At 44.1% G+C, this 17,227-nt stretch overlaps 2 protein-coding genes across 4 annotated transcripts in view; one reads left to right on the top strand and one right to left on the bottom strand.

Annotated features, from left to right (window-relative positions):
* Positions 1–1,594: 1,594 nt before the first annotated feature.
* Positions 1,595–16,603, bottom strand: arv1 (ARV1 homolog, fatty acid homeostasis modulator). 2 transcript variants are annotated; one of them, XM_056262668.1, is made up of 5 exons: positions 16,377–16,603; positions 15,773–15,892; positions 8,777–8,930; positions 6,733–6,954; positions 1,595–2,482 (listed from the first exon to the last, which is right to left on the bottom strand). In XM_056262668.1, exons 1-5 carry the CDS (start codon positions 16,470–16,472, stop codon positions 2,355–2,357), a joined length of 720 nt encoding a protein of 239 aa, XP_056118643.1. In that variant the 5' UTR covers positions 16,473–16,603; the 3' UTR covers positions 1,595–2,354. The 2 variants fall into 2 exon arrangements, with proteins under 2 accessions (XP_056118643.1, XP_056118644.1); XM_056262669.1 differs by lacking the exon at positions 1,595–2,482 and adding an exon at positions 6,361–6,526.
* ttc13 (tetratricopeptide repeat domain 13) overlaps positions 16,585–17,227 on the top strand; it is a 35,155-nt gene continuing 34,512 nt past the window's right edge. Inside the window, exon 1 of one of the 2 annotated variants that reach the window (XM_056262647.1) lies at positions 16,585–16,840. In XM_056262647.1, coding sequence (XP_056118622.1) covers positions 16,672–16,840 — 169 coding nt within the window. In that variant the 5' untranslated portion in view covers positions 16,585–16,671. The remainder of the gene's footprint in view (positions 16,841–17,227) is intronic. The other variant, XM_056262646.1, reaches the window with a different exon arrangement.

The following is a 17,227-nucleotide window of genomic DNA, read 5'->3' as shown; positions in this document are numbered from 1 at the left end:
TAAATACATTACATAAAATTAAATGTATTGAAAATTATTCAAATAAATAAAGTAATTTAAGAATGTAAGAGCGAGACTGACTTTTTTATATAATTTCATGTGTATTGACTGGAACGCTATATTGACCAATCATCATCATCCAGTAAAGGAACTGTGCATTAAAAAAGTATATTTTATATCAGTGGGATTGAATGTAGCCATATTTTAAGTTTTCTTACTTGTACTCACTACTGAAAATGATATTGAATTTTGAAATATACCCAGATAGCATCTGAAAAACACAACACAAGTATTCAAAGAATGACTGAAAGTAATTGACTGGAATTTCGAGTGGAGCCCAACCTTGCATTCTCTTCTTATTGGATAACTTCATTTCAGGACTTATTCAGCGTGCCATCTGACTCCTGAACAATACTGACCTGTGAAGCGGACACACGGAGATCCTTCAGACCTGCACACTGTGACTGTAGTACAACAAGATACCAGAGTATGATCGTTCAGCAAAGATATTAAAAAACCTGTTCTGACTTGTGGACATTCAACACTGACCTGTGTTTAGTCGTAACAATCTACAGGTGTAAAAATGTGCAGTTTGATCTGTCCGTCTGTCTGTCTATTTGTCTGTCTGTCTATCTATCTGTCTGTCTGTCTCTCTAACTGTCTGTCTGTCTCTCTAACTGTCTGTCTATCTGTCTGTCTGTCCATCTATCTGTCTGTCTCTCTAACTGTCTGTCTCTCTATCTGTCTGTCTCTCTAACTGTCTGTCTATCTGTCGCTCTATCTGTATGTCTATCTATCTGTCTCTCTATCTGTCTGTCTGTCTGTCTATCTGCCTGTCTATCTGCCTGTCTATCTATCTGTGTTTGTCTGTCTCTGTCTATCTGTCTATCTATCTCTCTATCTATCTGTCTATCTATCTATCTATCTATCTATCTGTCTGTCTGTCTATCTATCTGCCTGTCTGTCTATCTGTCTGTCTATCTATCTGTGTTTGTCTGTCTATCTGTCTGTCTATCTATCTATCTATCTATCTATCTATCTATCTATCTATCTATCTATCTATCTATCTATCTATCTATCTATCTATCTGTCTGTCTGTCGATCTATCTGTGTTTGTCTGTCTATCTATCTGTATGTATGTATCTATCTATCTATCTATCTGTCTGTCTGTCTGTCTATCTATCTGTCTGTCTATCTGTCTGTCTATCTGTCTGTCTGTCTGTCTATCTATCTATCTATCTATCTGTCTGTCTGTCTGTCTGTCTGTCTGTCTGTCTGTCTGTCTGTCTGTCTGTCTGTCTGTCTGTCTATCTATCTATCTATCTATCTATCCATCTATCTATCTATCTATCTATCTATCTATCTATCTATCTATCTATCTATCTATCTATCTATCTATCTATCTATCTATCTATCTATCTATCTATCCGTCCGTCCATCGAATTCATTGTAATTATATTTTTAAATGCCACCGCATCATGTGTAATAAATATTATAATATATAATCAGTTTATATATTATTTTTTAACTTACTCACAATCCCCCTCAGCACTGCCTTAGAAACACTAAACCGTTACAAAACATTAAGCACCGGTTTCACAAAGAAGTGCAAGATTTATTCCCTGAGTTTGTTCAGAACAAGTTGCACAAGTTCATACAGAAAAAGTCCACACTTCACATTTATGTAACAGAGATAAATTACACAAGTCCATACATAAACCGGCCAATATAAACACATTCAGATCATTACAGTATTTAAACACATCATGTCAGCTGCAGTATATCTGAGTCAACGTCTTCTCTCAGCACAGCTAATGGAGGAATTTGACAAATGACCTCAGGAATGTGAAGCTGTGCCTTTAAAGTCTTTATAAACATACAGGATTTCGTGGAAACGGCAGGGCTGCTCTTTTTCTGCCTATATAGACTAGTTTCTGTGTATGAGGAGAACTCTCAAGTGAAAACAAGTTACCGGTCTCCAAAGGGGTTAGCTTAGTACATACCAGACATATATGCATGTACAAACTCATAACCATGTGGTAACCATAGTAAAGATGAACAATTTGCTCTCGATGACCTCATTTAGTTTCACAATAAATTCCTTTCTACGTAAACATCTTGATCAAACAACATCTCTGAAGTAATGCCAAGCATGTCTCTACATCCACATCTGAGATTTAACAAGGTAAACAGCTTCATAAATCAAACTTTCTGTCTCGCTGACTCTTGAATCTTTCACGAAAAATGTTTTGGATCAATTCAGAGCATCCATTTATATTTAGACGGGACTGTTTGATACATCGGGTCAAAGGTTTGAGACATTCCTGACGGTGAAGTCCTCGTGTTCTTCTAATCTAGAGCATTGACAGATAGTCTTGTGAACAGACTTGCAGTGTTTTTAAAGCCTGGGCGACCCACATCTCCAACAGCAAGCCTCCACACACCGCCAGGAGAGACAGACGCCGACTGCAGTTCAGAATCACTGGAACATGGAGAATGTATCTTTAAAAAAAATCTAGTTTAAAACATGTGCCAGTAAATATGTAGTTACCAGTGTCGGGGGTAACTCATTACAAGTAACTTGAGTTATGTAATCAGATTACTTTTTCAAGTTACTAGTAAAGTAACGCTAGTTACTTTTTCACATTTATTGACTGACAGCTCTCCTGTATGGAAGCTTGTTTCCGCCACAGAATGAAAAATAAAAAAGGTAATTGCGACTTTTTATCTCACAATTCTGACTTTTTTTCTCACAATTACGAGTTTACATCTCGCAATTCTGACTTTATTTCTCAGAATTGCGAGATGTAAAGTCAGAATTGCGTGATATAAAATCGCAATTGCGTGTTATAAAGTCAGAATTGCGATATATAAAGTCAGAATTTATTGATATAAAGTCGCAATTGCAGGTTATAAAGTCAGAATTGCGTGATATAAAGTCAAAATTGCGTGATGTAAAGTCAGAATTGTGAGATATAAACTATTCTTAAAGGGAAAAAAGTTAGTCTTTTTTAGACTAACTTTTAGCCGGATAACTCGCAATTGCGAGTTTATATCTCACAATTCTGAGAAAAGATGTCAGAATTTCGAGATATAAACTCGCAATTGTGAGAAAAAAGTCAGAATTGTGAGATAAAAAGTCGCAATTCTGTCTTTTTTTCTCGCAATTGCGACTTTATTTCTCAGAATTGCGACTTTATATCTCACAATTGCGACTTTATTTCCAGAATTGCTACTTTATATCTCGCAATTGCGACTTTATTTCTCACAATTCTGACTTCATATCTCGCAATTGTGAGATAAAAAGTCGCAATTATTATTTATTTATTTTTTATTCAGTGGCGGAAACAAGCTTCCATACTCCTGTCCTCATGTTGAGAGAAATAAAGTGTGTGTGCGCTGTGTAAACATGATGGTTATTTTAGTTCTAGACTAAATGTGCACATGCATTTGCTCATCTCACTTGTACAAAAACATTCAGTATTCCTCAAAATGAATAAAAACAGAAAATGCAATCTCAGAATTGTACGCAAAACTTTTATAATTAACTATTAAATTACACAAATATACTTTATGCATTTAATCTCACTTTATTAACCAATGTCTTTGCTGCGGACCTTCAATGATCTAATTCAACCATACTAATAAGCAAAAATGTATGGAAGTAAAATAATGTCAAATGTTTTTGAAATAAAAAACCTGTTGAATTGCACTACTTGAAAAAAATAGGCATTGCATTAACCATGCTTGCATTTTTATGCATTGTATTTTTAGGGCTTGCATTTTTATGGGCTGAAATTTAGCATGGTTGAATATTTAAGCTGTGAATATTTCAATTAAAAACATTTCAAACACATTTGCAGTATTAAAAATTCAATAATCCATATTCACCATTCATATTTCATTTCCAAAATATTCAAACTGTTTAAAAATACAACCAATAATATTCAATAGGCAATTTTCGGTCCATTTTATTTCGCTTTGCAAATTCGCTTCCACAAATTCAGTGGTTCAAATTTGACAGTAAATTCAACATTGACGTCCAGGAACTGCAGGAAAAGCAGAAGATTGCCGAGCATAATCTCCATCTGCTGTTAGTCGACCTCACCAGCAGGGGGTGCAAAAGCGCGTGTTGTTGACGAAGACATTCATTCATAAAATGGAAATGATTATCTGTGACAGTATATGCGGAAAAGATGATAAACACACAAAAGCTGTGTTTATGTTTCATTCAATAACTTCATTGTTACTTTCCCTGTGTATTCTACATGTCATCAGCTTTCTCTACCATGAACAGGATTATAATCGGTTTCCCTCAATACCTCATACTCAAGGATTTCCTTTCCGTTGGGACAAAACGCTTAACACATACAGTGATATGAAAGACCAATCTTGCACCTTATTGGGGATGTAGGCTGTAGGCTACTATATAGGCTACAGGCAAGAAGATGGACTCAGATAATAAACTTTACGCGCAAAGTTTCATGCTGAGCGTTTCGTGATATACTGGCATAAAATCAACACTTGATCAATTAATACTAACACTTTCTATTCTATTCTATTCTCTCTCTCTCTCTCTCTCTCTCTCTCTCTCTCTCTCTCTCTCTCTCTCTCTCTCTCTCTCTCTCTATATATATATATATATATATATAAGTCCTAAAGTCCTAAAATGCCTACGTGTATTGCATTAGCTTAAACTGGGATCATAGCACTTGCATATTGTTGTCCTCCTATTGTTAGTTTAACTGTAATCGCTTTGGATAAAAGCGTCTGCTAAATGACTAAATGTAAAATTGGCTTGACATTGGACATTCGCACATTAAGGGGCCGTCTCTAAAGTTGCATACAACATTGGCATGTACGTTTCTAACTTCAATCGCAAACTTAAATTTATTTGAATAAATATCAAAAATCCAAAGGGTGCGCATTATGCCTGACACTACATGAACACTTTACAGTTGGTTTTATGACTGTAAGTCGTTCTATTCAAATGCTATTGAAGTTAGAAACGTGTATACCAAAGTCGTATACACTTTAGAGACGGTCCCTAAATGTGCGATCGTCCAACATCAAGCCAACTTAATGCCAGTCTATCACTGGGAAACGCTCAGCTGTGCGCGTTATTCTGAGTCCTTCTGCTTGCCTGTGAGTTTGGACTTTTACATCACTAGTCCATTAAGCTACGTTAAGCGTATATGTCCAGCAGGGGAATCCTGAAGTATTGAGGGAAACCCTAATAGCCTGCATGCAGCACATCGCCACAATATAAAGTTAAGGCAACTAAACAACCAAGAGAAATATATGTCAACCTTAAAAAATGTAACATTGGATCTGTATATCCGCATCGGGGAATAAAATTATGATCTCGTTCACGGTAGAGAAATATGCATGTAGGCTACACAGGAAAAGTAACCGTGAAGGCACCGAATTTAACAAAAACAGCCGTCATAATAATCACAAATAAACTTACATTGCTGTAAATGAGTTTTATGAATGAATGACTTGCTCTAATTTTGCTGGTCTTCGTCAACAACACGCGCTTTTGCACCCCCTGCTGGTGAGGTCGACTAACAGCAGATGGAGATTATGCTCGGCAATCTTCTGCTTTTCCTGCAGTTCCTGGACGTCAATGTTGAATTTACTGTCGAATTTGAACCACTGAATTTGTGGAAGCGAATTTGCAAAGCGAAATAAAATGGACCGAAAATTGCCTGTTGAACATTATTGGTTGTATTTTTAAACAGTTTGAATATTTTGGAAATGAAATATGAATGGTGAATATTGATTATTGAATTTTTAATAATGAAAATGTGTTTGAAATGTTTTTAATTGAAATATTCACAGCTTAAATATTCAACCATGTTGAATTTCAGCCCATAAAAATGCAAGCCCTAAAAATACAATGCATAAAAATGCAAGCATGGTTAATGCAATGCCTATTTTTTTTCAAGTAGTGCAATTCAACAGGTTTTTTATTTCAAAAACATTTGACATTATTTTACTTCCATAAAAATGACTTTAGATTAGATTTAGAAATAAGAGTGTCCTTATTGTTCTTTAATCCAGAATGGCAGAAGCTGAAAGGTTTGTTTGAGTTGCGCCCTCTACTATACACGCGCAAATATGCATTTCCTTCAGCCTGAGGCTTATTCATTTCCCTTTTGGTGTGAAAGGGCTTTAACATTTGCCAAAAATAGATTTTTTTTTTGTTGTTATTAAAAAACAACCAAGCAAGCCCAGCCCAGGAGAGAAAAAATAATGTAACCCATTGCTTTTCATAAAAAGTAACTAAGTAAGCTTACTAAGCCTACTTTTTTTGGGAGTAAAGCAATAAAAGTAACTTTCCCCAACACTGACTGTTAGTATTCATGTTCGTTTGATATGATACTAATGCTTGTTTAAATTTAGAACCAATACACTGATACTTTTGATATCCCTACAACAGCGTTGGTGAAACATCTGTCCAGACCACAGGAACTTCTGGGAGTGACCTGTACCTCCAGGACCTTACGCAAACAATCTAACCCTCCGTGTGAACGCATGTGTGTGGGAAACTGAGCACGTGGGAGGGAGAGAAAGTATTTACTTTGGTTCTGTGAGTGTTATGTGCACATTTCGCTTCGCCTCTGGGTGTTTACATGAATGAAAGAGAGTGTACGCTTATCTTATGCTGCCAGTGAGAGCGTTTAACTTGCATGTGTTCCATGATTATAGGTGTTTGTTGATCTTTACCTCTTATGGCTTGTGAATTGGAGGTCAGAACGAACAGTCGTATGAGGCCGAAGCAGAGCGGGGAGAAATCGTGCTCCCAGATGACAGCCGGGATCAACAGCACTTTGCCGTAGCCGGACAGCAGAAGTGCCTTTAACAGCGGAGTGAATTCAAAAGGAGCACCGGAGAAGAGCTGCGCCGTCCAGAGAACCACCAACACACCTGTGCAGAACACGGCCAACTCTAGAAACCAAACAAAGCACAGGCTGTTAGGGTGCATCTCTGCATTAGCACATTATTTTCATCATAATTAAGCACATTATCCCCTCTAATTACTGTAATGCAATATTTTACATTACAGTAATAAGAATACGAATATTAGGTAACGCTTTACTTCCCCCTGAGGTGAAAATCAAGCTTTTAATGTTGTTTATATGTCTGTGGTGTTTTTAATATGCTTTAAGACAAACCATGTGTAGATTCGTAAGTCAACACCATTGTTGAGTATTTTCTTTTTAAAACTGCAGTGAACCAAAGACAGTCTCAGAAATCGCTGGTGTTTCTGACGTCACAAACTACCTTGTAACCAATCAGGTCAACGTGTGATCGTCAGCGAGTGGATCTCTGAGCTGGAGTGAGTGAGTGAGTGGAGGCGGGGCTCATTTGCATATTCATAGAACCGCATATTCTAAATGAGGCAAGGGTGTAGAGTTACATTCAAGCTATTTTAAGGCATGAAGATTTTTTTTCATCAAGGAAAAAAATTTTAAATATGTAATTTTGGTGATCAAACATGAGTTTTAAGCGATACAATTATTGACTACAGGGGGACTTTAAAGCCTGTGTGTGTATATATATATATATACAGTATATATATATATACGGTATATATATATATATATATATATATAATGCATTATAAAAGTATTTTTATGCATTAACTATGCCTTGTAATGCACCTTATAATGCATTGTATGTCCTTATGAATAATTGTAACCACAGTTATAATACATTACAATACTTATCTATTCCGTGTTACACCTTTAGAAAGTATAATGCATTAAAACACATGCCAAACAACCAATTTCAGATGTAACAAGAAATCTGCAAAAATTACAATGCATTTTAACATTGGCTCCAATTATTTATATAGATATAATGAATTGTAATGTACATTATAGATACCTTTATAACGTATATTATTAGGGGCCAAGGCCCGAAGGTACTGTAGCCCCTATATAGGAATTGGTTATTTTATTAATATTTTTCCCAAATAGGAGTCTATGGCATCCCTATGATCTGTAAGTGGGAGAATTATGAAAATTGGCACACTTGTAGTGATGGTAATGAATAGTAATCTGAACAATTTTGGAGTCTCTAGGACCAACTCTATTGCACCATTACCAGTTCAAAAATTCACATTTGAAACGGTTATAACTTTTGAACCCTTTGTTCTAGAAAAATAAAACTTGGTACACCGGATTCATCTTAACATGCTGATGACACTTACCACACTTTGACACTTTCTAATCGATCTTTGGACCATGCCACACAAAAATAATTGAACAGAATTATTACAGTATTACAGTTTTTCATATTTGTTTAAAAGTTAAGATGTTGTGAACTTAACAATGTCGACCCAAAAATGGTTCAGAGGCTGTATCTCAGCCAAACTTTGATCAATCGAAACAAAAATTGGTACGATTCACTGGAACCACGATTTGAAGGTCCATGCCAAATTTGGAAACAAGCAGCACAACTGTTTTCTGGAGTAATGATGCTGAAAATTCAGCTTTGCAGCACAGGGATAAATTACATTTTATCCCTACATATTTATACATATTACAATAGCAAACAGTTATTTTAAATTACTGTTTTTACTGCATTTTTTTTATTAAATAAATGCAGCCTTGGTAAGCATTGGCTCTAAACCCCTAAATACTGTATTTCATAAAATATGCATAACTTGTACACTATTTTGTGTTACTGTTACCCAACAACTCAATTAGTGCATCTAAATAATTCCATCCAATTAGTCAGTGCCAAACATACTGTAATGATTTACCCAGTGCAGCCAGTGCAAACATGCAATAAAACTCCCATTCTTTGGTGTAACGAATGATGTCAGCGGGGTCATTGCTGGACTGGGACCCCTGCTGGAGGGACCAGCGCAGATACGCCTCACACAGCAGACAGAACACACACAGTTTCCAGTGGATCTAGAGAGAGAGTAAGAGAGGCTGAGTTTCCAATGGAATACTATGCTTACTATTTATGCAATGTAAATTATATATAATTATATATTTATATCTGTATTCTGTGCACAGTGGGACAATTGGTAGAAAGCACAGGTGCGTCTGTAAGATGTCTGCTAAAGATCTGTTCATCTGGAAAACATCTGCTGTGTAAAAACATCGCAAAAATCTAAAACAACGCCTTAGAAAGCAGTTCTCTTACGAGAGGTTCTCTCGTATTGCGTAAGTTTAGCTTACGCTACGGGAAAGATTCATCTTCTCGAGATATTGAAGCCAAAAAAATTATCCTTAATTTTGTATTCATTGTCAACGCAGTGCAGCAGCTAGCAGACCTAGAGCAGGCCATCTCGCGTGCTTATTGGCTGCCCTGCATGCATCTGCTGCAGCCTACCAGTGAGCCCCGCGTGACGTCACACCCAATGAAGGGCGCTCGCGCCTTCATAGCGTCATAGCCCGCCAGAATGGGCGTGGCTTAGCGTATATAAGAAGGGGCTCGTAGGCTGAATTCCCTGATTTTTCGACTCTTCAGCGAGCTCTCCGCATCGCTGGATCTGAGAGAAGCCACCGCCGCCGTCGAACAGCGAACAGCCAGCTTAGGACAGCGCTGAGGAAGCCGGCCGTCTTCGCCACCTTCAGCCATCCGTGCGAGCTACGCTATCCGGCGACGTATCCTTTTACATTGCATTCTAAAAGAGCTATTTCTAAAAGAGCGCGAGCGTCTTTTTAAAGATGCCTCGCACTTCCTGCGGCTCGTGCAGAGCCCCGCTCAGCGTTGGAGACCGCCACGTGATCTGCGCTCTCTGCCTGGGCCTGGAACATGCAGAGCTCGCCCTCGCGTCCGGGGGCTGCGAGTTCTGCGAAGCGCTTCCGCTGTCGACCCTACGGGCTCGACTCGAAGTCTTTAACCCGGATGCAGCCACTCCGCCCTCCGGGGGACCGCGCAGGAAGAAGCGCCGTTCCCTGAGGCAGCCGGAGCCCGTGGCCACAGCGACGCGCTCGCCGGAGGATCTCCCTCGAGCCTCGCTTTCGCCCTCCCCGCCTCCCCTCCCCGACGCGCAGCTGCCGCTCACGAGCCTCACTGCCGTCGCGTCTGAGGAGGAGGCCGAGGAACATGCCACGAGAGACTGCTGCTCCATCCTGGCATCGGACAGCGAGGAATGGTCGCTTCACTCCGGCTCCTCGTCGATCCAGGAATCCAGCCGTTCCCGCGTTAGAGCTGACGCGGAGCTTATGCGCCTGCTGACGCAGGCCGTCGACCGCCTCGGGCTCGAGTGGTCGCTGCCGAAGGAACCCGCGCCGAACAGGCTCGACGGCTGTTTCCTTCAAAGCCGCCGCCGTGCAGCTTCAACGAGCAGGCCCGCTCCTTTCCTGCCGGAACTTCATACGGAGCTAACGAAGTCCTGGAATGCACCATTCTCCTCGAGACTTCAGTCCCAGGCCTCCGCGTCGCTCTCCCAAGTGGACGGCGCCGCCGAGAAGGGATACACGGCTATTCCCCCTGTGGAAGAGACGGTCGCAGCGCACCTTTGCCCGCCCTCCGCGAGATGGCGGTCTCGGTCAGCCCTCCCGTCTAAAGCCTGCAGAGCCACGTCCGCCTTGGTCGGCCGCGCATATGCCGCCTCCGGCCAGGCCGCGTCTGCTCTCCACTCCATGGCTGTGTTACAGATCCTGCAAGCCGACCTCCTCCGTGAATGGGACGAGAAGGGCCGGGATCCAGCTGCGGTTACAGATCTGAGAAGCGCGACGGATCTCTCTCTCCGCGCCACCAAAACCGCAGCTCAGGCTATCGGACGACTGTATCTGTTGACTGTAACAGAGAGGCATCTCTGGTTGACGCTCGCGGATATGAGGGAAACTGAGCGAGCCACCTTCCTGAACGCGCCGCTCTCCCCCACTGGTCTCTTCGGCCCAGCGGTTAACGGGATCGTTGACCGTTTCTCTGAAGTGCAGAAGACCACGCAGGCCATGAATCTCTTCCTGCCGCGACGCTCGAGCTCCGCTACAGGCCGCTCTCGCGAGAAACAAAGCCAGCCTCCTGTACGAGCTAACACCCAGCGTCCAGCACAACCCCAGCCTTCGCAGCGACGTCAGGGCGGCCGCCCTAGGTCGCGCTCAGACAGCCGTCACAGACCGCCGCCCCCCAGGGGGCCTCGGCAGAAGATCACGCTGAAGTCTGAGCACGCGAAATCCTCCTAACAAAGAGAGAGAAAAGACGCGCGTGTCCCGCCGCGGCCGGACCGCCGTCGAAGCTTATTTCCCTGTCAGTCCCCTTCAGTCAGGCTACTGCAGTGGTTCATTTAGCAGCCAACGAGCCGGTTTGTCCACCCTCTCGCCTGCACACACGGTTTTCACGGCGACCCAGAGAAATCTCAAAAAGAGTATTATGTCTGGTCCGGCTCACGCCGTCAGTGTTCTAAGTGTAGTGAAAGTGCCCACCTCCCAGTGTTCACCCCTACACACAAGCACATCAAATATCGTGTCACCCACAGAGCACACTCTCATAAAGCGCAGAAAAGCCGCTCGAGTGTTGAATGTAAGAAATGTGTCCACAGTGTTGTGCCCACTATCTGCCCGCTCTGTTACACGGTCAAGACAGCAGGTTATGAATGTAAGTCCCGTGCCCGCCAGAGAGCGTTCACGCTTGCTAACACAAACCTCCCCCCGGGCGCCGCCCGCGCGTTTAAGTGTTATCATGAAACGCAGGGCGATAATAAAACGCTCCCCATCCATTTTGATCGGGGCGTCAAATACATGTGTAAGTCTCGTGCCCGCGCAAACGCGCTCACGCTTACAGAACGCTTTTCCGCCCAAAGCGCCGCTCGCGTGTCAAAAAGTGAGGAAAAAAGGTTCCCCATCCCTTATGATTGGGACATCTCACACAAAGCAGCCGGTTTCGGTTTTCAGCGAGCAGCCGTTGCCCAGAACAGAGAGCGCGCGCGCCGCGCTCTCAGCTCCGGTTCAGTTTCACAAGCCCGCGAATGGCGGCGATCTGAACCTGGAGGCCATTCGCCCCCTAGCGGCTCACATAGTTGCGTGGGAATCTATCCCGGGGATTTCGGAATGGGTGCTGAGCACAATAAAGCAGGGCTATACACTTCAATTCATTCGCCGTCCCCCGCGCTTTCGAGCCCGGACCGCGACGATAGTGAATACGGAAGTAGCACACCTACTTCACGCAGAAATAGCAAAGCTGCTGTGCAAAGGGGCTATAGAAAAGGTGCCGCCTTCTCTGAGCGAGTCAGGCTTTTACAGCCGTTATTTTCTCGTACCCAAGAAGGACGGAACCTTCAGACCGATCCTAGATCTGAGACATTTGAACAGGGTGCTTGTGAAAAGACCGTTCAAAATGCTTACGACCAGGAAAATCCTCGCGCACGTTCGCCCGAGGGACTGGTTTATTTCTCTAGATCTGAAGGATGCCTATTTCCAGATTCAGATAATACCCCGTCACAGGCGATTTTTGAGATTCGCCTTCGACGGTCAGGTATATCAATACACCGTCCTGCCGTTCGGCCTGTCTCTGGCACCCCGTACATTTACGAAGTGCATGGACGCGGCGCTCGCCCCCCTGAGAAGTCAGGGGCTGCGGATAATGAACTATCTGGACGGTTGGCTGATTTTGGCACAGTCAGAGACGGAGCTGCTGTCTCACAGAACAGTGCTTCTCAGTCACCTGGAAAGCTTGGGTCTCACGGTCAACTGGACCAAGAGCTCATTACTACCCAGCCAGTCAATTTCCTTTTTAGGGATGGAACTGGACTCGGTGACTATGTCGGCTCGTCTATCGGCACAGCGCGCGCTCCGTGTTCGCCACCTAGCCGCGTCTTTCCAAAGGGACAGCTTTCTCCCTTTGAAAACTTTTCAGAGGATGTTGGGCTGTATGGCGTCAGCTGCAGCGGTGCTTCAGCTGGGCCTACTGCGCATGCGCCCGCTCCAACGCTGGATGAATGCTCGCGCGTCCCGCCGAGCTTGGGTTTCTGGCGGTCAGAAAATCAGAGTGACTCAGACCTGCATAGCGGCTCTGCAGCCCTGGTTAGTGGCCGACTGGTACCAGCTGGGAGTGACGATGGGAACCGTCTCTTATCGGAAAGTCATTTCGACAGACGCGTCCAACTGGGGTTGGGGCGCGCTGTTCGAGGGCAGACCGGTCTTCGGCCAGTGGTCAGACCAAGAGAGGTGTTTTCACATAAACTGTCTGGAAATGATAGCGGTCGAGAATGCGCTGAAGTGCTTCCTCCCGTTCATACAGGACCAACATGTTCTCGTCCGCTCGGACAACATGTCTGTGGTATCCTATGTAAACCGTCAGGGCGGTGTCAGATCCAGAAATCTCTGCAATCTGACGGAGCGCCTCCTTATTTGGTCCCAGTTGCACCTGCGCGCTGAGGGCGGCGCATGTGCCGGGCCATTTGAACGACGGCCCAGACAAACTGTCCAGGGACAACGTTCCCCCAGGGGAATGGTCCCTGCACCCCCAAACGGTCCAGAAACTGTGGCGCCTGTTCGGCAGGGCGGAAGTCGACCTATTTGCGTCAAAAGACAACGCTCAATGCCCAACGTTCTTCTCGAAGGACGAGGACGCGCTGGCCCAGGTTTGGCCCAGCCTCCGGCTATATGCTTTTCCCCCGGTCTCTCTGTTACCACAGGTAATCAAGAGAATCAGGGAAACGCGCCACTCGGTGCTCCTCATAGCCCCGCGTTGGGAGAATCAGATTTGGTTCCCGGAGCTGGCACGGCTGTCACATACAGCTCCGTGGCCGATTCCGGTGAGGGCAGATCTCCTCTCTCAGGCTCGCGGCACGATCTGGCATCCCCATCCAGAGCGCTGGTCTCTGCACGCATGGTTGATCAACGGGTACTCGTTGCCCTGCCAGAAGAAGTAATGAACACGATCACGCAGTCTATAGCCCCTTCTACAAGAAGGCTCTACGCGTCTAAATGGTCGGTGTTCTCGGAATGGTGCACCGACAGAGGTCTGGACCCGCGGACATGCGGGGTGGCGCAGCTGCTCTCCTTCCTACAAGAGCTGTTGGATAAGGGGAGGTCCCCATCCACGCTCAAAGTGTATGTGGCGGCCGTGGCAGCGTTCGCAGAATCAACGCACGGCCAGTCATTGGGAAGACATGAGTTGGTCATCCGCTTCCTAAGAGGAGCTAGGAGGATGAACCCGCCGCGCCCCCCGTCGGTTCCCATGTGGGATCTTTCACTGGTCCTGGAGGCCCTGAAAGCTTTTCCCTTCGAACCACTGGATTCTGTGGAGTTGAAATATCTATCACTAAAAACCGTCTTTCTGATTGCACTGTCGTCAGTAAAGCGTGTGGGGGACCTACATGCGCTGTCTGTCAGCGCGTCGTGTCTTGAGTTCGGGCCGAATGACTCTAAAGTCATCCTCAGACCTAGACATGGTTATGTTCCGAAAGTGATGGGCACTCCGTTCAGAGCGCAAGTCATCTCGTTGTCAGCGCTCCCAGCATCTGACAGCGAAAGACATGTGAACCTCCTCTGCCCTGTCAGAGCGCTGAGGTTTTACATTACGCGCTCCGCCTCATTCAGGCGTTCGGAACAGCTGTTTGTTTCGTTCGGTGGGCGCACCAAAGGTCTCGCCTCCTCGAAACAGAGCCTGTCCAGATGGATAGTGGACGCTATAGCAGCCGCTTACGCGTCAAAAGGTCTGCAATGCCCTCTGGGCATCAGGGCTCATTCCACGAGAGGCGTGGCCTCTTCGTGGGCATGGTCCAGTGGAATTTCTATCCATGACATATGTGTGGCGGCGGGCTGGAGCTCCCCGTCTACCTTTGTCAGGTTTTATAACCTGGAAGTTCCTGCCTTGCAGGCTAAACTGTTGTCGGTTTAGAGGAGAGGTGTATTCTGCCCAGACCTCCTGCTCAGATCACTCTCACATGACCCAGCTCTCCTGGTTGAGCTGCACTAAGTGGTGTATGAGCCATGTGCCTATACAGACCGGCGCGCTGCTCTATATTCCCTATGTGTGCTTATGTACAAGTGATGGCCCGCGTAGCTGGCCACCTTATTCTCCACCTCATAGGGGTTCCCTGAAAGTTCGGGGCCTCATGGTGGATGCTTGGCGCGCACGGCGTTGACAAAGTGTTCCCGTAGCGTAATCTAAACTTACGCAATACGAGAGAACCTCTCGTAAGAGAACGATACTCGGTTACTAACGTAACCTCGGTTCTCTCTAGAGAGGGAACGAGTATTGCGTAACCGGCCGTGCTCGCGCCACGAGCGACTTCGCTTCAGTTGTCGAAAAACCAGGGAATTCAGCCTACGAGCCCCTTCTTATATACGCTAAGCCACGCCCATTCTGGCGGGCTATGACGCTATGAAGGCGCGAGCGCCCTTCATTGGGTGTGATGTCACGCGGGGCTCACTGGTAGGCTGCAGCAGATGCATGCAGGGCAGCCAATAAGCACGCGAGATGGCCTGCTGCGTTGACAATGAATACAAAATTAAGGATAATTTTTTTGGCTTCAATATCTCGAGAAGATGAATCTTTCCAGTAGCGTAAGCTAAACTTACGCAATACTCGTTCCCTCTCTAGAGAGAACCGAGGTTACGTTAGTAACCGAGTATCGTTTTACACACATTCTAAATCTTAAACATCTTAAAGACGTCTTCTAAATGTCTATATGACATCTAACAGGAAACGTCCTAGAGACGTATTGCAGATGAGCAAACACTAAAAAATACATCTTGCAGACATAAATGCAAACATAAAATAGATGTCTCAGAGATTTACTTGTGCTATCAGGGTAACTTTCTGTACAGTGAAAATGCGTTTTACTCACATTGATCTCAGTGTTGAAGAGTATATGTCTGAAGGCCTGGATTTTGCATAGAGTGGCATCTATCAGAATAATAACTGGATCATATTCTATGTATTTGTCAACCGGCTTCTTGCATGAACTCTGCAAAGGGGAAAAAACTGTTTTAATTTACAAAAACATATCTACAGATAGCAATGACAATATTAGACAAAACATCAATTTCATAATTTTATTATGTATTTTCTAAGGCATTAAATAGCCTATAATGTATTTAAAATGCAGAGATGTGGAAGATGGACAGCATCAGATCATTTTGCATTTTTAATTTATTTAAATTCTTTAAAGGTACTCTTCTTTAAGCATTGTCAATAAACAGCAGTTTCACCGTATATTCGTTGTATTTTTTTCTTCTTTTTTTTGCCAGGCATTACCGTTGGATGTGTTTAACAGATGGGGGTTACAGCCAAGAAAAATATAAATACAGGAATAAATATAAATGGAGTAAAATATCATATATCAGAGTGCTTCCCTCTATGCATTACAGTAGGCCGCCCTAAACTGTGAGAATGCTAACCTCAACAGACCAAATAACACAAGACTAAACTAGAAATGATGATGTACTCACACATCTAGTGAGCTTCAGTATGCCATGGCTGTAGTCTCGATGCAGTTCGGTTGCATCTTCGTTACACTCGACGCATTTGAACAGTCCCGATGCCATTCTCCATATGACAGCACGAAAACACGCCTACTGCTTCCTGATCCTCCATTAGAGGCGGGGCTTATAGCGCCACTGACGGGAAATGTATTTTTTTCACCACAATCACCAACTGCCGGAAGTGGGGATTTAGTTCCACGCAACTACATTACCCAGACTACAACACCATTCCTCACCTGCTCATAACATTATTACTCACAACATGGCACCTGCTGGCGGGGGTGTTGTGCTGGCGGCTCTGTCGCTGCTGTACTTATGCGGAGCTATTTTATCCAGCGAGTATTTCTCCACCTTGACTTTCTTCAACAGCGACCTACACAAGCACGGCTGTAGCTCTCCAGCCGAGTGGGAGGAGTATGCGGCGGACTGCGGTGAGCTTCTGCCACGTCCTGATCTTTCTGATGCATATTCAATGTGATTCACTCTCTTCCGCTTACAGTGACACGAGCCTAACGGGATCATACATGCAGAAACTCGCGTCATGTATGCAGACACTCCGCAATAACTCTATAAATGCTAGTAGAATCTCAAATAATGCATCCCAAACTCTTGTGCCTCATGCATATCCTTCTTAATGCTATATAAACATGCTGCAGGAAAACTTTAATTGGGTGTCACTGAGTTCATGGTCGCTTAGTTTCAGCAGATGTAGCCTGGCATTACCGTGGTGATTTGGAAATTATACTATGCTAATATTATGGTATTCTAACATGTAACTGACAAGTAGGAATATGTAAATCCTGTGGTCTTTGAATATT

The sequence above is a fragment of the Rhinichthys klamathensis genome, unplaced genomic scaffold (genome assembly GCF_029890125.1).
Source record: "Rhinichthys klamathensis goyatoka isolate OS25496 unplaced genomic scaffold, OSU_Roscu_1.1 h1tg000196l_1, whole genome shotgun sequence".
NCBI lineage: Eukaryota > Metazoa > Chordata > Actinopteri > Cypriniformes > Leuciscidae > Rhinichthys > Rhinichthys klamathensis.
The sequence above is the reverse complement of the archived record's forward strand: the minus strand, read 5'-3'. Positions and strand labels throughout refer to the sequence as shown.

Bases quoted from the DNA above. Each gene is read 5' to 3' on its own strand.
- arv1 (XM_056262668.1), bottom strand. From the start codon at position 16,472: ATGGCATCGGGACTGTTCAAATGCGTCGAGTGTAACGAAGATGCAACC. The intron at 6,955-8,776 runs GTAAATCATTAC...TTTGGTTTCTAG, and splicing joins GTTTGCACTGGCTGCACTGG to AGTTGGCCGTGTTCTGCACA. The intron at 2,483-6,732 runs GTAAAGATCAAC...TCCATGTTCCAG, and splicing joins CAATTCACAAGCCATAAGAG to TGATTCTGAACTGCAGTCGG.